This window comes from Anastrepha obliqua, chromosome 3, assembly GCF_027943255.1.
Source record: "Anastrepha obliqua isolate idAnaObli1 chromosome 3, idAnaObli1_1.0, whole genome shotgun sequence".
NCBI classification, from domain to species: Eukaryota; Metazoa; Arthropoda; class Insecta; order Diptera; family Tephritidae; genus Anastrepha; species Anastrepha obliqua.
Window position 1 is genome coordinate 69,273,374 of NC_072894.1, and position 25,533 is coordinate 69,298,906.

Consider the following 25,533-nt stretch of genomic DNA (forward strand, 5'->3'; position numbering starts at 1 on the left):
TCATTTAATTATATTACATCTGCAATCACATGGCTGCCTCGATTGGTCAACCCCATTTTGCAGTTTATTTCAATTAGTTTCATACTCATTCCATAAGAAATAATTGCTTGAACCACTTCTAGATGGTCAGCGTAAAACAAAAACACTTCTCACAATGTCAAATCGTAGCCCGACAGGAATTGTGCAGCACGCAGTGCCATCTGGCTGAAACCAGGGCTCGCTTACATCTCTCAATGTATATACATATATTTATACACTTATAAAGGGCCCGCCATCTATCGTTATGGATTTGAACTAGGTATTATTTGAAGAATGGTAACACTTAGCTGTCATCTGATTTGACAGAAAATTATTTTTATTCTTCCGCTGAACGAAAATGGTTATGTATACGCTCAAAGAACGCTGGGAAATATTGCGACAATACTTTGAAAATCATGGTACACCCGAAAATATTGCTGCTGTGGCCGAGAGTGTTCGTGAATCACCAGGAACATCAGTTCACCGTCGTTCTCAACAATTAGACATTTCGGAGACATCATTGAGACGAAAATGTGTTGAAAAATTGGACCGATCGTATGGGATGGTGCATGGCTAGCCGAGACAGCCATATGAATGAAGTTATGTTCCATCATTAACCGGAAGGATTGTAATTCAAAATAAAAAAAACAGTTTGGAAAAATAATAAGTAGTTTCTTTTTTATAGCATTTTTAATTCCGTAAAGTTATATGGCGGACCCTGTATATAATTGGCCCCCAGTTTTATACCGCCTCCGAAAGGCGGTTTTTATGAGGAGCTTTTTCGTAGCAGAAATACACTCAGAGGCTTATCAATGCCTACCGCGGCCAAACGCTATCAGAAAAAATCATATCTATTGCAATATTTTGCTGTTTCGTGACCATAGCCGACTTCATACGACCGCACTAACGTACAGTAGTTAAGCACCAACCTATTTGGATGCGGCAACCACTCTCAATAAGCTACCAGAAAAAAAAATTAGCACACTTATATACTCGTATATGTATGTACATATATCTGTTATCGTAAGCCGTAACTTTGTTGTGGTTCTTTATTTTCGAAGAAAAATTGGTCATCACAGCTGTTGAAACCACAACAAACAAGCTCAGAAGCCGCCAAGACGAAAAGGCACCTCATCCTGAAAGATAATGGTTAAAGCATAAACATATGTTATTTTCCAGCTTTCCAGAGTCCGTATTGAAAAGTGATTATCTTACCATCAATTACTGAATCAGCTGAAGTTTATAGGCGAGTTGCTGATAAGTACGATTTTTTTTTCTAAAATTAGCAATTTTCCTTTTCGTACCGCGGAAATACCATATGGAGTTTTCTTAGCTCGAAATAGCTACCAGAGTTAATACATATAAAACGCACATTAAAAAGAAACCGGCCGAAGGCCCAACCTGTTCATACTTAGTTGAGAGTGGGTGGCGTTTCGTATGGGATGAATTTGATTTGACACAAAATACCTACACGCATGACTTAATTTTTAAAGTACTTTTGATGTTAAATGAAGATTAAAAGATAAAAGACTGCCTACCTATAAAATGCTATTTACCTTGATTTCCCTTCTTTTGGTTTACTGAGCACATTTTTAATATTGTGGCGGCCATTAAAATTAAGAAATATTTCTTTGTTGTTAGCAGTGGTGAGGCTTGCCGCGCTCTCATTTTATATGTTTGCTTAAAATAGCAAAAAAGGGCAAGTATATTTATTATAGGTGTTTTGTGATGTCTCAACTGCGCTCATTTCCTGTTGATTAGGTAGAATGAAAGGTATGATATTTCATTGTCTCTTAATTTTGAGCCGATTTATTATTAAAAATCCGGCAATATGTGGAGGCAAAAATTTAATTATTTCGGTAAATTATTCTATCCTTTGTGCTTGAGTAAAGAACTGGTGTGCCAGTACCAGAAGTGTAGGATTGTTTTGCGAGACTTCTGGTTCAACTAAACTACAAATTACTAGAGTTCACCCGCTTTGAGTTCAAGCAGATCTTATTCGTATGGTTCGAAGTGGGACGGAAAGGTTAGCGGAGAAGTATTCGATGCGTAGGTCTTATTACACTTAAATTTATGTTTTCGTATCACTACAGTGCTTTTCAATCGGAAAGAGCTGTATCGAAAAAGCAGTATATTGGCGTAAACCAGGGCTATATCGAGGCTCGCAATTGGTATACTCGAAATTTGTCGAAAAATGCTTGACTTCATTTCGGCCGTATCCTAATACTTCGCTATATGGCATATATGGGCACCAGATCACCAGATCACCTGAAACTATCTCCCTATTCAGCTGGTTAGACGGGGCGGCTTGAAGGAGTATCACCGTGTAAAGAGCGGAATGATGTTTCCTCGAGGTAGCTTAGGGAGTGCTCAACTAGACTACTTACTATATCGTGAGGATCTTCTGGTGCGAATGATGCGAGTCTTAATCGTATATGTACAAGGGGACTAGCAATAGTTCGGTAAATTGTATTGAAAAAAGGATATCATTTTTTCATTATTTATTTCATATATTTATTTTTAAAGGAGGCACAGCTCCTCGTTTTTCCTTTTGAAGTACATTTTGAACACTTTTGGTAAGCAGTTTTCAGTATACCATTTGGCAGTTACTGTCCGAGAAGAAACTAACCGAATAGTAGCAACAATTTTTGCACTGGTGAAGTAAACCGAGATCATCACTTTTGCTGCTCATTTTTGCCACTTGGTTTTCACAGACGGATTTGCGCCTTTCCGCCTCCATATCATGAACTGCTGTTTGTTTTCCAGGTCATACTCAAAAAACCAACAAAGCCGCAACGAAGCATATGTATTAAAGTTGCTAGACTTTCCGTTTTCTAATTTTCTTAAAAAATTGAGCAAAATTTAATCTAGCTCCTTCACTCTCTTTCATAGTTCGTTGAACCCATCGAGCAGATTTTTTTGGGTATTGCAAATAATTATGCAATATTCGCGATACTGCCATAACATTCAAGCCCAATTCATTGCATATCATTAGTGTCATTCTGTGCCATTAGTGGGTCTTCGTAAATTTTTCGATTCATCAGGGCCACATTTATCTCGTCGGTCGACAATTTTGGCCGTCCTTCTTGAGGCTTGTTCTCCTTCGAAAAATTACAAATCTGAAATCTTTCATACCACTTACAGTCTTAAGAGATGAGTTAACCATTTTATATGCAGTTTTGGAAGTCATTGAAAATTCCCACAGGCTTGAGTTGAGTAACAAATTTCTTGCTGCGTCGCCGATGGAATTTCTACTGACATTGCATCAATTAATTTATTTCTGAAATTTTAAATTTTTCAAAAAAATAAAAATACTCATAAAAATTCTGTTGACTTTTGAAGGCCCGGATTTCAGTGTTCGCTTCTGTAAACGTTGTTCAAAATGTATGTTAATACTAGCTGTACCCGGCGCGCGTTGCTACGCCAACAACTAAAATAAATTTAAAGAAAAATCAGTACACAAATATTCAATTGATTCTAAACAATTTTATTGATTTTGTTTATTTTGAAAAAATCAGTTGAACGGGGCAGAAGTTGCTACTCTGCAGCGCCACCTGGTGGCAAGTGGCAGCAATGATCATATTCTACAAACCTTCCCCGTGGAAAAATACATACTAATTTTTATAATAATCGGTACAGTAGTTTTTGAGTTCATCGAGGACATACAGACAAACATTTATTTTTATAGATAAAGATTAAAAATCGTTAGCCCATCATCAAAACTATTCTAGACCCTGAATTTAGTGCGTTGTTTCAAAATGAAGTGGCAAATTGTATAATGTTTAAATTCATGTAGAAATACATGAACACAAAAACACATAATAATACAAAGCTACATATGTACATGCAAATATTTCAGTTATACATTTCTTCTGGTAAAAAAAAGCCACATACACTTAAATTATTACATGTCATTCATAAGTTAATTTGTCTGAACGTATTGTTATGTTAAATAAGACAGCTGGAAGCCCGACTGTGAGCGGCAGCCGCCGACTAAGTTAAAAGGGAAACCGAGCAAAGAAGAAGTATTTATATGCAGGCATAAAACAAGATGTACGTAGGCAGTTAGTTGTAGGAGAAGAGTTGTAGGAGAAGAGTTGTAGAAGTAAGTAAGTGGAAATGAGTAGAAATGAGCCGTGATTAAGTGACAGGCAAAAGTGGTAAGCAACGCGTGGAACTGGCTGCCAGTCAGACAGACTGAATGGAAACAGTTGTTAGGTGGCTATCACTTCACGGATGTTTCATTGTGGAGCCCAAAAGCTTGTTCGCTTCATAATTAAGACGTTAACTTTGCATATTAAAGCATTTATGCAAATTAGAGTAGAAGCAAGAAGAATGCGTCCCAAACTGAAATACAGATACACATACAAAAAGTCGCCTATATAAATTTACACTTAAATTTGAGATAAAACCGCGACCGTCAGCTGTGCTTAAGTTCTTAAAAGGAGTCTTTGAATTTTAATTAGGCTGCATAAGATTTGTAGTTTCAACATGCGGGATACTCAATGTGAAATGAAGCAATACTTGCACATATACACATATATGTATGAATATATGTATATTACATTAAGGTGGAGCGATAGTATATAGAATTTTGTTTATTTCCTATTAGTATTTGTTTTTTTTTTTTTTTGAGATGAAATATCAATGAAATCCCACCGTTACAAGGGCTAGTAAAAATCACGAAACGTTACTTTCTTAAGATAACGTTTTGAGATGCCCCAGCCTAGTCTAATTTTTAAAAATTACACAGCTATTGATAAGCTCCATATATTTAAAAAATCACATTTTATATTTGGAACTTGATTTTAATTAAAATAATAATAATATTAATAATATTAGAAATTTAAATAATAATTAATAAATAATAAAAACCGACACAACTCATCATCTACAATACAAGCTCTTCGCTGAGAGCATTTGACGTCACAAAATACAACAATAAGACCAAACCGCCTTACAGGCTACCTTAGAAGGCCATACAAACAATTTGAAATCTATCTACCATTGAAAAGTGACACCTAGATGTCTTTAGTCAATTATTCCTAGATGCCACCTTTTTTATGTCATATTTGACATTTGTTAAGTAGACAAAAGAATAATTTGGCACGATTTTAGCAACGCGTTAAAATTATTGATACATACTTAGTTCTGCCATAAGTTCTGTTACAAGTTAAGTCCATTATAGATAAGAAATTATAACAAATTTTTTAATGAAGTTAGTTTTATTTAATTATGTAAATATTAAAAAAAAATTAAAAACAAATGGTCACCATTTGCTTTTAAGTAAATCGTTGAACGATTAGGCCATTTAGCTATTGCAGCACGCACAGATTCCATGGTTATTACCCTCGCTGTCCGACCTAAGATGGTTTGAGACTCTACAAATTTCTATGAGGTTTTCGACAGGCCATGTTCTCCAATTCTAACCACAAACTGTAGTCGAATGGATTCAGATCTGGGGTTAACCTTTTTCGCAGAAATGAAGAGACACTCCCCACCAAACCATTACGGAGGCTGAATGGTGGCCACGCTGAACCCTTCGAACAACATTTTTTTCGTCTTTAGAAGTTTTTGCATAGATTTTGTGGTTTTGCTTATTAAAAACTTCTTCATCAGTGAAAAATAATCTGTGAAAAGAAAATTTTCATGGTCGGTGTCCGCATGCGACCGAAAGAGCCGCTTGCACCTGTCGAGTCTAATTTTCTTCAAGCGCGTTGTCAAAAGATGGCCAGTTGAGCGACGGAAGACTTTCGTAAAGAAATCATCTCTAATTAGTCTTGACATGGACCTGGTCGCCACATTCATTTCTCTGGACATGATTTTCTGCTTTCTAAGGGAATTTCTGCGAATTCTTTCTCGAACGACGTTTATGGCTGCACTGATTCGAAATACGCGAGGGCAACCACTTCTTCTTCTGTCTGTCACCTTAGACCTTTGGGAAAAACGATTGATCGTGCGGGTAACAAACATTCCTGAAATATTAAGTTTTTTCAAGGATTCACAATCTCCCTTGCACTTTTACCACACTTCTGTAATGCAATCACTGCAATGCGAATTTCCTTAGCTTCCGTTTGCCACGGAATTTATGAGTAGGCAATGCATATGAACAGAAGAAAAAATAACGGACTTTTTTCTGCGAATTTGTTCTCGCCGTATGCCTTGTAAAATTTGTCACAGAATGAATGGCAATACTAAGTATATATAATTGTTAAGAGCCGTATTTCGTATAAAATTTGTGAAACTGAAAGAATCTAAATTTGTACAAGTTTTATTTTACAACAGCATCTAGGCAGTCTTTTGAAAAACTTTTTATTTTTGAACCATTTTTTTATATGGCTAAAATCAAAAAGTAGTTTTATTCGCAGTCTTATTGTATTGTATTAAATCTCATCAAAATATATATTTAAGCTGCAAAAATGTGAAGGTAGAATCTTCGAAATTTATTTAATCTCGTCGGACCATATTGATCCCGCTAAAAAGGTATACATTAAGTTTGTTAGGCGAATCAGGTGGCTGTTTGTTTAAGGAGAGCAAAGGTTGGATGTAGAGAGAAGAAGCGATAAACTCAATCAAAAAGCTCTTAGGTATGCACGTTTTTATTTATTGAGCTCTGAATTTCCAAAATAAACGAGTATGTATTAATTTATGTAATCTCAAGAAATTAAGTCTTCTGATCATTTGAGGTACTGAAACTAGTCCGATTGGACTCTGCATATCCTAAGTTAGTTACTTATTAAAAAGTCTTATTCTTAGGAATATACTAAACGCTACTTCTTACCAACTACAAGTGATAGTCAAGTCCTTTGATAAACCAGATAAGAATTGTAAATTTTAAAACAACAGCAATGGTATACATCTTTTATTAATAAAACGTGATCTTATTGCCTCCCGAACTCTTACAACCTTAAGGTTTTTGGGCCGGACTCCTCCCTTCCAATTCTGTTGTGCGTCTTTGATGTTGTCGCACAAACGGAGCGACAAAAAGTTGTTAGTCGACTCCGAACGGCAAATGGTTTTTATGAGGAGCTTTTTCGAGGCAGAAATACGCTGCTGTTAGAAAAAATCTTTTTAATCATTTTGGTGTTTCATGTGCACGCAGATACGAATTTACGCACTTCCGAATAATAGTCACGCACATGAAGGCGGCGGCCGCTTATGGCCATAATTAAGTAAATTTAAAACTAAAACTAAATTGAAGCATACAGAACTACAGCCAAATCTTTTGTACCGCTTTCAGTTAAGCAACGGGATTCCTGAAGGGAATACGTTTGAATATAGGGTGTCTAAATTATTAGCTATAGCAATGGTACTTGGCCGAATCGTTTTTCTAATTTTGCTAAACAGGTATTGCCAAACCACTACAGCATATGATTCACGTATTTTTAAAACACAAATTCTTGAAAGAAAAGCAGGTAACGTTCAAGTTAAACGTTGAAGAGTTTGCTTTCAAGTAGATCATACCATTGTCAAAATAATTTGAATTGACGGCGATAACGTAGGCTGCAAACAACTTAATAGTCAATTTTATTTTAAAGATGCCTTTGTCAAAATTCAATTGATCTCCTCACTGAAAGTGCTGCTGGAAATAAAGAATTATAATTTAATGGAAAGAGACAAAAAAAAAATTAGAATTTAATAGAAAAGCGGAAGGTTGTATGAAAATGTTTATTAGTGGCAATTTTTGTCAGTAGACTTTCAGGTTTTTTAGGATACAACACGATTTGACGACTTCTAAAGGACTTCAGAACTCTTAATTAACGAAATTTGGCAAATGAATATTTAACTTGACCATCAAGTTTAATTATGTCTTGAACGGAAAAGTTTAATTTAACTTAATATTCCATTTCAAAAGTGTGAGTGTATTTATTAATTGAAAGGCAAATTAAATAAAAACTCAAAGTAAATATTTTTAATCTCACACTCGATACCCATCTGAGTGCTTGCATGACGGACTTGAGTACAAAAAGTACTCAGTACTTGTATGGAGTTACTTGTTACTTTACTCGTAGTTACTTCTACCCGAAAAACACTACTTCTAAGAGAGTGCGTGACGTAGCGTTTTTCCGAGTTGTGCAGTATTGTCAACCATTTGCTCTTCACAATAAATTTAATGCTTTTTTATACCGAGAATGCGAAAATTTTGAAGTTTCGTGTTTGTTTATTGTTTTTTAATTTAAAGCTACCGAAACTTTAAGTTAAAAAAAACTGTATTATTATACAAAAAAAAGTTAAAAAAGGCCACTCTGAGAAGATTTTAGTGCTAATGAAAATTAGTTGGTTCTTATAAAATTTGATATTTTGAAAGTATGAATTTAATTTTTTCTCCTTTTAAGGTTAGGCAAGAATATCAAATGTTCCTCTCTTAAGGTTGAAAACCATTTTACACATTTTAAAAGGCGTTTGGGGGACATACGGCATCAAAAGGTGTATTCATTGTAAAAATAAGCCACAAAATACCAGAAAATACTAAAGAAACCATACGGACATTTGTACAAAAAGCGTGCCTTATCTATTGTAGTTACATAACCTCAAATATAGCAAATACATCGTTCCCATAACAAAAGAGTCTCGCTTAACAAAAAAAAACTCATAAATTAAATTGTACATAAGCACATTTATTTACAAAAACGCACACTCTAAAGACAATTTCTCACGCATACAAAGTTCTTTAAGTGATTCAATAAAAATTTGGTGTTTTATTTTCTTAAAATGAGCATTTTAGTGTGTGTTTTTATATCCAAAGCTAGGCAACACTGCAGTAGCGAGAGAGAGATTTGACTGCCGAAAGCAGAAGAACAGCAACAACACCTGCAATCGCGGGCAATGCCACCAGATGTTAAAAAAAAAGTAAAGATAAATGAAACTGAGTGAATTATTTAACTAATTATTAAACAATGTATAACTTACAAAATTATAAACATTACTTCTCAGCCATCTCATTATTTTTTCCATTATGACTTCTAGCGGAGGTTATACTCGTATGCACAATATTCTCATCCGAAAGTAAGATTAAATGAAAATTCAAAAACACATAAATATCTGGAAAGCTTGACCAAAAATGTGTTGTTTATTATTAAATTTCATTTATTATAAATTAATTTACAATAAATATTAAAACGCACGAGCGACTAAGGTTGTCGGCTTACCAAAAATTCAAAAGTTAATGCCATTTTAAAATTTAGCGCTCCGTTGCTCATAACTAATTTACATATACAGACGTACACACACATAAATATAACAAATTCAATTATTTCTTGTTATTTTTGCTCTTATTACTTGTTTGTTGTTGTGCTCCAAGCACAACATTTTTGACAAATGACATCTCATACGAATATATTCTGCTCCCAACCCAACGCTCTCATTCATAACATGTTTCCCTCGGTTAGCACATACACATGAATACATACGTACACATGCGTATGCACACAAGCACTTAATCACCCACAAACTCAATTAACAACGCGTTAATTGAATTTTTTATAAGAGTGTAGAAATGTTATTATTAAAAAGAAAACAAGCTTGAAAATTCTCTTGTCACAGCGCCGTGCCATCTTTAATGTTTAATGAGCGCGTGAATTTTTTTCCTAAAAACACACAAAAAAATAATTAAAAATCATATTTTAAGATGCTTATCCGCTTGTAACGCTTAATTTATGCTATAGCAGCGCTCTTTGTAAGCTTTATTTATTATTACTTATTCTGTTTTTTATTAGTACACCCAATTTAGTGTACCTCACTTGTCTTTGTACCTTTTGTGTAAGTAATAGCTTTCACTAATGCCTTTTCTAATTTTATATGCAAATTAAAAATATTTTCTCTCTTATTTGTTGCTTCAATTTTCAAGCACGTGCAAAGCTGCTTTTTATGAACTGCAAAATGCATGGCAAAAACAACCCTTCAAGGTTGATTCTTAAAATATATTCTATCTTTAGTTTTATGAGTCTTTAGCCGACTACCCAAAAGTGAGAGGTTCTAAATTTGTTCTTTTTTTCCCCCTTCTTACACAAGAGTATGCCATTTAAGAGCGCTCTTGCCCATTTTTACAATTTTAACTATCATTTTTCAACTGTTTTCCCCCAATTAATTCCACTGTAACATTTGTAAGTACTTACCCCGCAGGGAAAGCAAAACTAGTATGGAAATATTCTAGTTTCTCTGGTATTTAATAGAGAAACTCATACTACTTCGTCATTGACAAGGTTCAGGCCAGTAGCAGTAAAATGATAAATTTGTCAGTAAATTGGTTGAGATTTTTTAAATAAGGAAATTTAAACTCGTCTATGGTCGCACCAATGATCGCGAGTTAAATAGTTATGCTGATGAGCACAAAGTAGTTTTCAAAAGTGGAGGCTAAATGTCAGTAGTGAATAATTCCTCGACGGTATCTTTTTTATGTCATCTTTAACATTTATGAAATAAAGAGAAGTACAATTTTAATCAAGCGTACCTACACGACAGAACAACGCATTAAAATTTTTGAAATTCATTATGAAAATGGTCGATCTTTAAGAACAACTTATCGCAAAGTTCGCGATTTTTTAACGAAAATAATCGTTCGGATGAGTCGGCAATTCAAAGGTTGGTGAAAGAATTTAAAGGACCTGATTCTGTCAATGATAGAAAACGGACTAGCAGGCCAAAGACTAGACATTCTGTTGAGAATATTACTGCCGTAGCACAAAGTATTTCTGAACAACTTTCATCATCGATAACTCAATGTTCTCAACAATTAGGCATTCATAAATCGACTGTTTGGTGGATTTTACATAAGGATTTACATAAGGATTTTACATAAGGATGTTTGTCTTCTTGCAAAATTCCATTAACACAAGAATTGTAGCGAACTGAACTGTTTATTCGTACATGGTATTTAGTGAAGAAGCTCATGTCGCACTGAATGGATTCATCCACAAACAGAGTTGTGTTGCCTGGGGAGAAGGAAACCCCCATGTAATTTCAGAAAAACCATTGCATCTATTTAAATTTTTAACTGAATGAAGGCGTTTTATAATGCCATTTTTAACAGTATATGCAGCTCTGCTAGAAGCCACGGCGTAGACCGGGTGCTAGAGAATTGGATTCGTTCGATGCTGGCCCAAAGAATCGTCTCGGTGCGAGCAGAGGAAGATCTGCTGGTGTCATCCGGGGTTAATAGAGGTTGCCCCCAAGGCGGCACTTGGTGCTGTGTGAAAGGAGTCACAATAAAGCTATCCGCGGAAATTAAATATCTTGGAGTAATCCTCGATAGTAAACTCCTCTGGAAATCAATCATACGTTGAAACAAAGACATCCAAAGCACTGACAGCCTTCTGGCAATGCAAGGGTGTTCTTGGAAAAACGTGGGATATTTCTCCTAGCAAGGTGCTATGGATCTACACCTATGCATCAGTGATCTGGATGAGGAGATTCTCTCTCGGGGGAGCCAGGAGGACTACAACGCACCGTGGTCATCTGTTGCACCGGAGCTTTTCCGATTACTTCAGGCCAGGCATTGGATGCTCTGGTTAGTCCACCACCACTTGCTGTTTTCATCCAAGAAGAGGCCTTGAAGGCTGAAACACAATGGGAATTGTTACGGCCCCTGTCCGGCATTGGACAACAGAGTAGGCATTCCCCTTGATTCCATGTCATCAGGAGTCGTACTTGAAAAGAGATACAGTGTGGTGCTGCCAGAGGCTCAGTTGTTGTCAAACTCTGAAAATGAGCCCGGCAAACACTGTTTTCTCATTTTCACCAGCACGGATTCGGCTCTGGGGCCTACGTGAAATCCAGCAGGACAAAACTGCACTTTGCTCTTGGAATGCATGCATCTGTGCTTCAAGCGGAGATGTATGCAGTTCAAGAAGCGATGAACTTTGTTGTGGAAAAACGATGGAGAGGCAGATGGGTCTGCAGCGACGGCCAAGCTGCGTTCATGGTCTTAGACAGCCGCCCAACCACTTCAAGGGTAGTCGAGTCCTGTAAATCCAGGCTAAACTATGTCGGTAGACATAATAGCCTGATGCTAACATGGGTCCCGGGACAGGTGGGTATCGCGGGTAACGAGATCTCTGACTCTTTGGCCAGACCGTTCTGTCACTCCCTTCTGCAGACATCAAAGTCACGGTTAGCAAACGGGTTACTCTAACTCACAAGTGAGCTTGGCAGGCTGAGAGAAGCTGCAGATGGACAAAACTGAACGGACTGAAGATATCTTGTGGCATGAGCTTAAAGGAATAGTAATAGACGATTGTTTTTTTGAGCAGGGTGGAGCCACAAGTCACACAATACGGGAAAACATTGCTTTATTGCAATCTAATTTCCCCAGTCGATTAATTTAATTAAGACATTTTGTGGGTTTTTTTGAAAAGTAAAGTCTGTATGAATAAGCCAACAAGGATTTCAGAGCTATATATGGGCGAGTATTTGAAAATTTTAATTCTCGTATTACAGTCTGAGCATTTCATGGTGGACATTTAAATGGTGTAATTTTTCTCATATAATTGCTAAGAGAGAATCTAAATTTTTTTTATTTTTTTAATTTTATTTTGAAACAATATCTTGGTGCGTCTTTTGAAAGACTCTTTTTTATTTGACACACACTATCCCCTATCATTTCTACATAATATAATTCAATAATACCAGTGGCGTAGATAGCTTTTTGTGATGGGGGGGGGATATAATTTGACAATATCTTTTTTTTACATTCAATATATAACATTTTTATCGGTTTTCTTTTTCCATAATCATGGGAATCACTTACCATACTCTATATAAACAAAAAAAAAAATTACGGATAAATTTTTTCACTTGGATGCCCTCAATATGCAAAAAATTCTTGCATCAATTAAAGAAGAAAATCAAGTTTTCGGGATTTTTTCGATAACTCATCTATGACTTCATCAGCTGTGATTGGAATATCATGATGAATAGCTAGAGCAGTCAATCCGTTCAAGCGATCAACGATCCAATGAGTTTCCAGGTTTGATATCACCTTTACGAATTAAATATCTCTTCCAAACTTTTAATTCGACAAGAACAGCATGTAGCCCCGCAGTGAGAAATTCCTGGTAAAACCAGACTGTTTTGATGAATTTATCAGCTACTTTGTCGATTTCGTTCAAATCATGCTTGAATAGGGCCGAAAATCCTTCTAATATATTTTCATGTTTGGTAAATCTTTCTCCAAGATCCATGATGTAAAAATCTAAAAAAGGACTGAATGCTGTCACACGAAAATAATCTTCCGTGCTTTGAACTTCAGGATTTGCTCGATTTTTTTGTCTGCGCGCTATTCTTTTGTGTTTGATCTCAATGTCAAGATTTTCAGCAATTTTTTTCGAAGCTTCGTAAATTGCAGAAAAAGCGTCTTCTTTTGCGCAAATCTTTTTTACTTCCTGGCGCAAATCTTTGGCGAGATCCATGGCTTAGACCAAATCTAAATTAACCTTTTGCAATTCACGACTCAAAGGCAACGAAAGTTGAAAAATTACATTGATAATATGTAAACATATATTATTAAAAATTCGAAGTCCATGGCGTTTTTTAGATTTTTGGCGTTTTTTTCCGAGGTTCTCATTGCATCTAGAGTTTCGTAAACAAACGGGAATAACTCAAAAAAGTCGTTGACGGCCTCATATTTCGAAACCCATCGAGTCAGATTCAATCTTTTCAAAGATTTCGTTCTTAGAGTTTCATCAGATTCTTCAATCGTGTTTTCCAAAATGGCTTTTCTTTTAAGGGTATGCAAGAAATTGTAGACATTTTCGAGGGTACCGAGGCAATCTCTAATGGCTGGTATGTTGCTAGTGATGGATATAGCAAGATTCAAAGAATGTGCGGCACAATGAACGTATGTATATAGCATGAGGCGCATAATTATTACGTATAATTGCCTGAGTACCTTTATAATGACCGGACATATTACTTGCCCCGTCAAATCCTTGGCCCATCAAGAAAGAAATATCCAATTCAAAATTTTGAAGATTTTCTACCACTAGCAAGAGCAGCACCTGTAAATTTGAACATCATATAATTAATGACATAAATATATACTATATATAAACCTCCAAAGTAGCATACACTTGGATCTGGCCAAAATCTTTGACTGTATTTTCACTGCCTGACGCTTCACAACGAAGTTTCTTCGCAGTCGTTTCAGCAGATAATTCTGCATTTTCTTCATTTTCGCTATTCTTAGCAAAGGGTGTTCTTGCCACTAAAAATCTTTTCATCATGAGATGATAAACAAATAACAATGCAAACGTGATTATGGAATAGGTTATAAATCCGCAATATTGACTCTATGTTCGATTATCGAACTTCAATACATCCTTATCGTCGATAAGTTATCGATGACAGCGCCATTTCATGCCTTTCAATTGGTAAGCCCGTTTAGGTGCGGGAATTCCATTGTGTTCAAATTTAAAACTATTATAAAAAGATTTTTTCTTTCTCATTGTAAAGTGGTTTAAATGATGTCATACTGCAAAAAGGTTGAAGGCATTTCGAGAAATGGACGCATATACCTACATGTATAAGTACAATTTTTCAAAAATTTTTTTTTCAATTTCTCATGGGGGGGGATTGATCCCCTTGATCCCCCCCCTATCTACGCCACTGAATAATACGTATTCGATTCGCCAAGTCTTAGCGAGTGGCGAATAGATGAAGCAACTGGCATAAATAAACAAATGCTGGCAGTACTGGGAAAGAGCTGCCAAAGTTTACATTCGTTTATAAAAATTGAAGGATTTAGTAAGATCGCGTTCATACAGAGAAACATTTGTTGTTTCAATTTGTTACTCTGTAATAAGCAGGTGCTGTGTAAAACCCTTTGTGTTCCCGTTTTTCCTCGATATTGTTTTTGGCTTTCGACTAAAAACGCACAAATGCAAGGTGCAGGAACTCGTCGAGCAACACCAAAAGAGAATTCAAAAAGTTGAAGCAACAACATTTTCTCCGTAAGCATGAAGTCTAGTGAGAATTTCCAAACATAAAAAGAGAGATGTAGCAGCATTGAATATAGAAAGTTATACCAGTTTGATGAGATATTCGCTAGCGGCGAATTTTTCTCTATAACTTTGTAGTTGCTTTCACAAGAAAATTTTCGTCAACGGAGTAGAGCCCAAGCATAGAAAGCAAAGAAGTAGCGAATCGAAAGCCCCTAGGCTTGGTTAGGTTAGCCAAGCTGCTTGCCTGAGACAAGATATGTGGTGACCCTAAGGCCCATTATAATACCTGTATTTGATTTCCTTCCCCTAACTAAGTTGCTTAAGTGGCTCTTTTTAAGAAGGCAACTAGTTCATCAGTGAGACCCTCTAGGTCTTCAAAGAAATAATCGCCAAGATATTTGGCACGACTTCTTGGAGTATGCAATACATTCACAGAGGAGGTGTTGTACCGACTCAAAATCTTCTTCATCTCCACAGTTCCAGTTCCTGCAGAAGTCACTGTGAAGTACACCCATTCTACTGGCTATGGTGCCAATAGTGACCCGTTATAACATCGCGCGCTGGTAGTTGATGTGTTGAATCCAAGCAAACATTTTGTCCTTTTAAGATTCAATTTTGAGCAGAGCGTATTGGTGGCCCTGCAATGAGTAGTCAGAGACCACCTTCTATTGATTTCAGTGAATTCGCTCAAGTCAATCACAGTGTATAGTTCGGTTAGAGGAATGTTTATTCCTATAGAGGAATGTTTATGTCCTATACCACTCCCTAAAGGTCAAGGTCAGAGCATTTCCTTGCACATTCATTCGCTCTTTCATTTCCCTCCATTCAAGAGAGGCCGGGAACCCAACATCTTAATTTAATGCGCGAGAGTTCAGGGCCTTGATCGCTGCTTGACTATCAACAAAAATGGTAAAGTTTGCTGGATGTAAGTCCATCAGTCTTATCGTGTTTGCGGCTTTCTCTATAGCGTAGATGTCAGCTTCGAACACGCTACACCAGTTTTGGGGGTGTAAAGGAATAATTTAATGATAAGTGTTCTGAGTACACTCCCAATCCAAGCTTAACGAGCAGAGAAGTGGCGAAGCGAAGACGCCCAATACTTATATGAAATTTATTCACTTTATATGTAGCCCTGCATGACAAGTCAGTAAGATTAGAGGAACGGATTTATAATATTCTTACACTAGCACAGTTGAAGCTTTAAAACGTCAAAGAAATAGCCTCCAGATTTCAATCAACTTGGGCATACTTAGGTTGAAGGAGCGAACGCAATGCTTTGTTATTGTAAGTTAAGAATTTAGCATAGAAACCAAGTTCACCTTGGGAATAATACTAGTGAGAGCTGTTACAGCAAACCTTTGAAGTCAGTGACTTAACCAACTAAGGCGGATTTAAAAGCAAAAAGAGGTAGCAAAACAATGGGCTTGAGCAAGAGGCAAATTTATTGTTATTGATCCCTTGAATGGATTTAATGAGTACTTTACTGCAATATTGGCATCAATATTTATGCTAATCAATATGATTTTGTGCACATGTATGTGTGTATGTATTATTAAAATTAATTAAAAAAAGTAAAAAAGTAGCAAACAAAAGTCGGTTAATATTACATACATTTACACCCAGCTATTAAGTGTGTGTTTGTGTGTACATGCGTGCCTGTATGCAAATGTTATGTATCGTAACGCCTACTTGCCACACCATTCAAACGTTTATTTATTTAGCAGGGTGTCGCAAGTAAATATAGGTGTATGTACCTATAACAGCTGGTTGGCCACCCTTTTTATGTTCGACTTACACAAATATTTGTAAGGTATGTATTTTCTTTTCTTTCTTCTATGCATCATTTCAATATTTCTTCTTGTGTTACCACACTAATTGTTTTAAGTAATAAATCAACATTTATGTCTATTCTATTGTGGGAAAGAAAGCTGCACACACAAATCCCCTCGTTTATTAGATTTATGAACATCGATAAGCACGTGAAAGCTTGAAAATTTGTTTCAAAAATACATATGTACATATCTACATATGTTACGTGTACATATTTACATTTATAATTAAAATATTTTTAATGTACATTTTGTTTTTTTTTCGTTTTTTCATCACAAAAGAAAAAGTGTGACGAATTCGTTTAAATTTAGTGACAAATGGCACGAAATGAAGTCATTTGTGTTTAGAGCCATGTAATTTTTCTAACTGAACCAGGAACCTTATGTTGATAGCTTCCGAATATAGAACGGCACAGCAGGTGGGTGGGTAAATTGTTTCTGCGTAGAATGCCACAAGCGTACAATTTGTATTAAGTTATGTTATTAAAATAAAATGAGCATGAAACAAAACGCATTTTCACACTAAAATATATAGATGTATATACACATACCTATTAGGGCGGCCCTTTTCTGCAGGCGAACAATTTCTCTACAGAATTTTTTTAGTTTCCCGCCAGTAGAAATTTTTGAAAACATAGGAGAATTGGGTGGGAGTGTGTAATGGAATTTTGAATCTTCGATTTGGATTAAGAACTTTTTACGTTTATATTTTTGCCGCCGTAGCCGAATGGATTGGTGCGTGACTACCATTCGAAATTCAGAGAGAACGTATGTAATGATAGGTTCGAGTCTCGGTGAAACACCAAAATTAAGAAAAAGTTTTTTCTAATAGCGGTCGCTCTTCGGCAGCCAATGGCAAACCTTCGAGCGTATTTCTGCCTTGAAAAAGTTCCTCACAAAAAAATATCTGCCGTTCGGAGTCGGCTTAAAACTGTAGGTCGCTTCTTTTGTGGAACAACATCAAAACGCACGCTGCAAATAGGAAGAGGAGCGCGACCAAACACCCAAAATAGGGTGTAAGCGCCAGTTATAAATATAATACAATATATGTCTATATACATACATATAGTCGAGCGACTAAGGAAAAAGAATTAAAAAAAAAAACAAATAATTATTAAAATTAATTAAAAACAAACAATTTTTTTATATTTTTTCTAGTTTCTCGCCAATAGAAATTTGTGTAAATACAGCAGTATTTGTAGACAGTGCGTAAGGGGGATTTCGAATCTTCGCTTTGGCTTAAGCACTTCTAAAGTTATTCTCTAGCCGCCGTAATCGAGTAGCTAGGGAATAAAATTTCTTTTAAAATTGTCTCTTGACTGTTAATGGAGCACTTTTCCATCAAGGTTGAATGATTTGAAATGATTTCAGACCTTACTTTTCGGTTTACAAAGTTGCCACGTCTTTTGTATTGTACATACATTTTATTTATACTAAATTCTGACCTTAAATCATAGCGACTACTTTTCAATTGCTTGAGGAAGGCGCATTTGATCATCAACTCTCACTCCCATAGCTATAAATCATATTTAGAAAATATACAATTAATTTCCCAATTTTTTTTAAGGAAGAATCACTGGAGCTTATTTATATATGAGATTAAATCCACAAACAGGGCTACAAATGCAAGTATAACAGACGTATTATACCGCATTACTCCAACAAAAGTTCGCTTCTATTCGCCACTTCTCTGCTTGCTATCTCTCTACTTGGCTCACAACAACAACAAATAGTAAATATTTGTCGCTAGCGAGTATGGTTATTCTTCATAAAACTGGTATAACTCACTATTTTACAAACAAATGTAATTCTAAGCAGCTCTGTTACAGCATTGCCAAGTTACTTCAACTATCCCCTACTTACTAATGCTAGGCGAAAGGAAGAGGCCTAAAATATGATACACTGGATAGCTGAATCTACGAATCTTACGAATAATGACATTTTAAGTGCAAAAACGGAGTGCAATCTTTGATTTTCTAGAATAAAATGAGAAACACAATTATCAAAATGACTAGATCTCAACGCAACCTAGAGAGCCCAAACTAATTAACAAACCTGCACAATAAAGTTAAAATGTCATCGATCATCAATTCGTTTTTAGAACTACGAGTATGCGAGTTGTTGATATTAAGAATCAATGTGGAAGAAGTACGCATGCGTCAAACGCCAGCGACCGCAACTGTTTAACATTTAGCCTTCTCTTTCGCACGAAGCACCTCTGGTTTCTGTAAATGAATCAGTATAGCCATAGCCTCGAGCATATTTTGATTTAGTTTTATTCGCTTCATAAGAAACTTGAAAAAAACGCCTCGAGACTTATGATTTATTTTAAACAAAAATGTATGGCACTGAATGATTATCGCATGCACGTGTTTTAGAGTGGTTAGTTAGAATTTGGGCTCACAGAATCCTTCCACTCGCAATCACGTAATATGTAAAGAACAATAGGTCTTTCAGGTCGTAATAATAATAATAATAAAGACAGTTTAGTTCAAGTAACTTTGTTTCAACCTCTTAGCTCTCAAGAGACATGCTTAGACCACCGCTGTCTTATTCTTGGATTCTAAGGGATATTTTTTTTATTATTTTTTCTTAACAAATTTCATTGGCCATTGTCGACTCGTGTTATATATTTTCAGATATGATTTCATTTGTTTGTAACGATTTGTTTCGTTCACAACGAGCATAAACTTTACATTGTTTGATCGATGCTTAACGAGATATCGGTCACTACAGCCATCTACCGAGAAAATAATGGATTTCTTTTTCCCTAAACTAATACACGGCGGCCGTCGTGGCCGAATGAGTTGGTGCGTGACTACCATTCGGAATTCAGAGAGAGAACGTAAGTTCGAATATCGGTGAAAGATCAAAGTTAAGAAAAAGTTTTTTTCTAATAGCGGACGCTCCTTGGCAGGCAAAGGCAAACCTCCGAGTATATTTCTGCCATGAAAAAGTTGACGTTCGGAGTTGGCTAGAAACAGTAAGTCCCTCCATTTGTGGAACAACATATAGGAGGAGGAGCTCGGTCAAACACCCAAAGAGGGTGTACGCGCCAATTATATTATATATATATATATATATATATATCTACAATTATATTATATATATATATATATATATATATATATATATATCTACAATTATATTATATATATATATATATATATCTATTGAACATAAGCCGCAATTTAGCATTAGCGAAAGAAAAAGAGTACAATTCCGTGAATTTCCTCTCAATATTTAACAGGACTTTTTTTAGATTCTATTGGTACTATTTCCATCGGATGGAAGCCCCTAATACTTACACATATACTATACTTAGTGCACACATACACAGTTTGTGTGTGACACAACTATCATTAGCAGTTGGCCGAGTGCGCACCTGTATCCGTTGCTACTGTAGCCCAACCACTCCAAATAGGATGGCTTCACAATTATAAATGAATACTGGCAACCACACATAATTGAGTTGCAACATGTAGCACCTTTCAGCGCTGTTGCTCTATTTGCTTTTGCAGCATTTTTCCAATTTCTACCTACTCCTTTCGTAGAATAGAATTTACTGCCATCAGGGTCGCCCGCCTCGATTGCATATGTAATTATTTATAGTTGAAAACCACTGAAGTACAAAATATAATTACCAGCGGCATTTGAAATGGAATAGAAAACCACAATAAGGGCATTCAAATAGAAACTCGTGCGAAGAAAGCGCCAGCCTTCATAAAGAATAAAAATCCGCAGGGTGTTTATATGCGTACATTTGTTTGCTTGTTTGTTACCGTCAGTTGATTTACTTCCTGTCTCTTCGGCTGTTTGCCCGCTTCGGGCCTTACAAGCGCTCGCGGAATCCACCACTAACGTAATTTCCAATGCCCCCCACTACAATTCATTTGTCCAATTGCACCGCTAGTCAACGCTTACTCACTTATATGTATGTGTGTATGTATATATGTAGTTCCTTTATGTGGCCAACTACAAATTAAACAAAGCAATGATCTCCTTTATAACCTTTATTTACAAATAAACATGTATAGTATACCTAAAAATATATATGTATGTATATATAAGCGCTACTTAATTAGTCTAATTAGAAATTAGAATAGCTTACAATTTTGAAATAAAGTTATTTTACTGCTTACTAGCCGAGCAAGGGCCATACTTGCATATTATAGTTATAGTCTCAGTCGAATGCGCGTTCCACACTTAAATATGTATGAGTAAGTAACTACATATGTGTATAAATGAGCTTAAAAGCACACATATTATACTCAAGAGGCTTGTGCATAAACAATAGGCAAATGAGATTTTATTCGCCCATGCATACATACTCGTACATAATTACGCCTCTGCACTTGCACTCTCTCCACGTACACCTACATACGAGTATTTTCGTATTCACATCGTAGTCCCGTATCATGCAGTGTTTGCTGCTTGTTGTTGCTGCATTGTAATCAAATGGTATTTAGTCCACGTAATGAGTACACAGTACTCACAGTAGCTTAAAAAAATGTACGCGCATGCCAGTTTGTGCCACATACTATATGTATAAATATGTATATGCGTCTACATATTTGTATTTGTGTTGTATGAGTGCTAATTGATTCATTATAAGTAGATGTGCAATTATGTTTTATTCAGGTTAATAACTTTACTATGATTGGCGAGTGCATTGTATCTACAATGAAATGCAAAGGCAAAATACTATGTCGGTTTGTGCTGCAGGATGTACTTTTAAAGCTGAATGTATGATTTGAACATTCGAAATTTCTGTGCTGAATATATTGGTTAGTAGTAAATGTGATGGTATATAACAAATTTTTGGAAAATCAACAACTTTATTTTATTTTAGTATACCGAAAGGCTCAAATTTATTAGCGAAGTCCATTTAGCCATGTCGACCCATCCGCCCATACGCACAATTACTCTAGCAATAATTAAAATTGGTATGCTGGGTGATGCACATATTCCAGTCGACTCTCGTTAATTCGAAATTCGAGAGACTCTTAAAATATTACGAATTATCGAGTGTTTGAAATATTTAATGATTCGAAATTTGGAGAGAAAATAAACAAAACTTCGAATTATCAAGTGTTTTTATTTAACTGCTAATATTTTACATATTCATAATGTGAATTAATTAATCTTTGAAAAGGACTCATTTATACGGGTCTGCTTCGAAGCACAATGCCGCTGCTCAGAATTTTCAATCATTTGTTTAAGCAGAAATAGTGCCTGATATTCTGTTGCATCAGTTCTGTTTTGTATACAAAAGCTTGGTAAGTCATCGAATGAGGCTCTTGCTACCTTAACTGACACCTCTGCCAAAGGTTCTGATGTATCGTCTTCATCGTTGCCATTTTCATTCATATCTATCGCAGATAAAATTTCGCCATCGGTTAGTTATCCTGTGACAGCAATATCTTCATCGACTTGAACATAGTCAGAAAAACTCACACCGCTGATGTCAACTACTGGTACCATTGATGGTTCTTCATCATCCATAATTATTTGCGAATTGTCCTGATCTTCTTTTACGACGCTCGATTTTTTGAATTTCTTCTTTTTAGCAATCGCCAAACATTTATACTTTTAATGACTCATATTTAATACGAATTTTTAATCTGTATACCAACGAAGCTATTCGTGCGGAATGTGCCTATGTTTTATGCGTAATACACAACCACCCACAGTAAAGGTATTTTCAGGAGAGTCCTAAGAAATTTTGCAAATTTGAATTGGCAAGTGTTTGACTATATGAGTTCGAGTTACGGCGTCGTATCAATAATTTTTTCGTTCAAATTACCGAGTACATAAAAATGTATGGATTTAATTCGAAATATAGGGTTATTCAATAGGTGCACTTCAACTTTTTTCCGATAGGGAGGGCGAACGACGCAATATTTTTTATTTTTCGCTTGTCACTTGTAAACTTCATTAGTATACATTTCATCATGGAATGCTACACACTTGAGCAACGATTGCAAACCGTGCAAATTTTTTATGAAAATAATCGTTCTGTTGCTGCTACTTTAAGAGCATTACGGCCATTTTACGGTCCATTTAACAAGCCGTCCCGTTTTGGGGTTATGTGAAGTCATTGGTCTACAGTAACAAGCCGGCGACGATTTGTGAGCTCAGAGCCAATATTGAATGCGAAATTGCTGGAATTTCGGCCGATTTATGCAAAAGAGTGGTCGAAAATTGGGTTCAACGATTGGACTTCGTAAAACGTGCACGCGGTGGTCATGCAAAAGAAATCGAATTTCATACTTAAAATGTATATGTTCAAACTCGATAATAAAAAAAAATTAGTTAAAAAAGTCAAACCGTTTGTGTTTTATTCAAAAAAGTTCAAAAGTTGAAGCGCTCTTACTGAAAAACCCATTATAAAGAGAGGGTTGGGTTAGGTAGTAATGGTTGCCCAGAGAGTGGGCCCACTTGGACGAAAGAAGTTTGGTTCATCCTTTGTGATACCATTGCAAGAGGGAAAAAGAGGTGAAGGAAAAAACGATAGGACGAAAAGGAGAGGGGTGGGGAGGGTTGAGTATATGTGGACTATGAACGGTGACTAATTTGCGGTTGTGTTAGCCTGTTTATGCTGCTGATGAAGTTCATCAGATTTTTTATGTCAAGACCTGCTATATCAGCAGGTGCAGAAAAGAAGTGAGAACCAAGGTGCTTGAATCTTAGCCCCGCGAGAACTGAGCAGCTAAGGAGCAGGTGCTGAGATAATTCCACCTCATCCTCCATACAGCTGACGCAAAAAGGACTCCAAATAATTCCCCGCGGATAGTGCCCCGAGAGGATGCCCAGGAAATTTGAGAGATGAGATATTGTCATCCTCAGAATGTCCCTCGAACGCCTCCTATCCAAACGTGGCCAGAAGGACTTCGCGACCATACACGTTCGTGTACTAGCTCAGCGCATTCGCTGACTTGGCGCGCTCGCTGAGTTGGTGCAAAGCCCATTCTTCCAGGAGGAGCGCGCAGGTTGTCAAGGGGATCCCGAACCTTTCCTTTCGCGGGCGCACTGCCCCACAGGTCCCTTGTCTGGCCAGCTCGTCAGCTTCGCAGTTTCCAGCAATATCACTATGACCAGGTAAAAAGAGACGGGCACTCGTGATAACTTTGAATTAATTAGCTGTTCAAAATATCGCAGATTTAAATTAACGAGAGTCGACTGTATGTCTTTATCAAGCTGTCTTGGAAGGGAAAACAAGCTTACCTGTTTATACTTGATTTTATTTTATTCCATTTCATTTTATTTTGTTTTATTTTACCTGATTTTTTTGTTATTCCATTTTTAATCTTATTTGAGTTAGTTTTAAGTTATTTAACTTTATTTAATTTCACCTTATTTTATTCTACTTTTTCATATCGCTTTATTTAATTCTATTTTATTCTAAGTTATTTAATTTCATTATATTACCTATTTGATTTTATTTATTTTATTTTCCTGATTTATTATTTTTTTCATATTTCATCTTTTTATTTTATTCTAGTTTGTTTTATTTGATTTTAAGTTATTTTTTCCTATTTTGTTTATTATCTTAGTTTATTTTACTTTAAGTTGTGTATTTTAATTATATTCTATTATATTTTATTTTATTTTACTCCATTTTATTTTATTTTATTTTTTTATTTATTTATTTACTTATACCTATATCCCATTTTTAATCTTATTTTAGTTTATTTTAACTTATTTAATTTTATTTAATTTAACCTTATTTTTTTATTTTGTTCCTTTTTTAACTTATTTTATTTAATTCCATTTTATTTTAGAATATTTTGTTCTATTATTTCATTTTTTTATTTATATTGAGTAATTTTTTCGTTCTAACTAGATTGTATAACAACTTTTTATTTATATTGTGTAATTTTGTTTTTGTTTTGTTATATTCCATTTTTTATCTCATTATATTTATTTTATTTGATTTGAAGTTATTTTATTTAAATATTTTTTAAATATTAAGTTATTTCTTTTCCATTTATTTATCTTATTTTAGTTTATTTTTAGTTCTTCTTTAATCTTATTTTAAACTATTTTATTCTGAAGTTATTTTATTCTTAATTCTATATTTAATTAATTAATAATCTTATTGTATTTATGATTATTTTTAATCTTAATGGACTTTATTTAATTTTATTCAATTTTACCTTATTTTCTTTTAATACATTCAGATTTTTCATCGTATTTTATTTCAATCCACTTTATTTTCAGTTATTTAATTTTAATCTATTATTTCATTTTTTTAATTTATTTAAGTTATCCATTTTTTTATATTCCATTTATTATCTTATTCTATTTTATTATACTTTTTTAATTTTAATTTATTTTAAGTAATTTTTCCACTTTTTCATTTTATTTTATTTTTCTTACATTTAAAATTTATTTCATTTAAATTTACTCCGTTTTAATATATTTATTTATAAATTTTTAATTTTATTCTGATTTATTTTATCTTAAGTTAATTAATTTTTTTTTATTTTATTTATCTGATTTTTTTTTTTAATTGAGCTTAAGTTATTTTTTTATTACATTTTTAATTTATATACGGTTTTTTTATTCCAATTTTTCATCTGATTTTATTTAATTCTATTTAAGTTTAAGTTATTCAATTTTATTCTATTATTTGTTTTATTTTGTTACTTTAGTTAGTTTATTTGAATTTAATTTATTGAATTCTATAGAACCAGACAAGCGCCATCTTAATCTACGTTACATTGACATTTATTGGGTGGAGCTAT

At 35.0% G+C, this 25,533-nt stretch overlaps 1 protein-coding gene across 1 annotated transcript in view; it reads left to right on the forward strand.

The window, feature by feature from the left end:
• The first annotated feature begins 21,487 nt into the window (after nucleotides 1–21,487).
• LOC129241596 (uncharacterized) overlaps nucleotides 21,488–25,533 on the forward strand; it is a 122,625-nt gene continuing 118,579 nt past the window's right edge. The window contains exon 1 of the mRNA XM_054878020.1: nucleotides 21,488–21,570. Within this exon, the coding sequence (XP_054733995.1) occupies nucleotides 21,528–21,570 (43 nt within the window). The 5' untranslated portion in view covers nucleotides 21,488–21,527. The remainder of the gene's footprint in view (nucleotides 21,571–25,533) is intronic.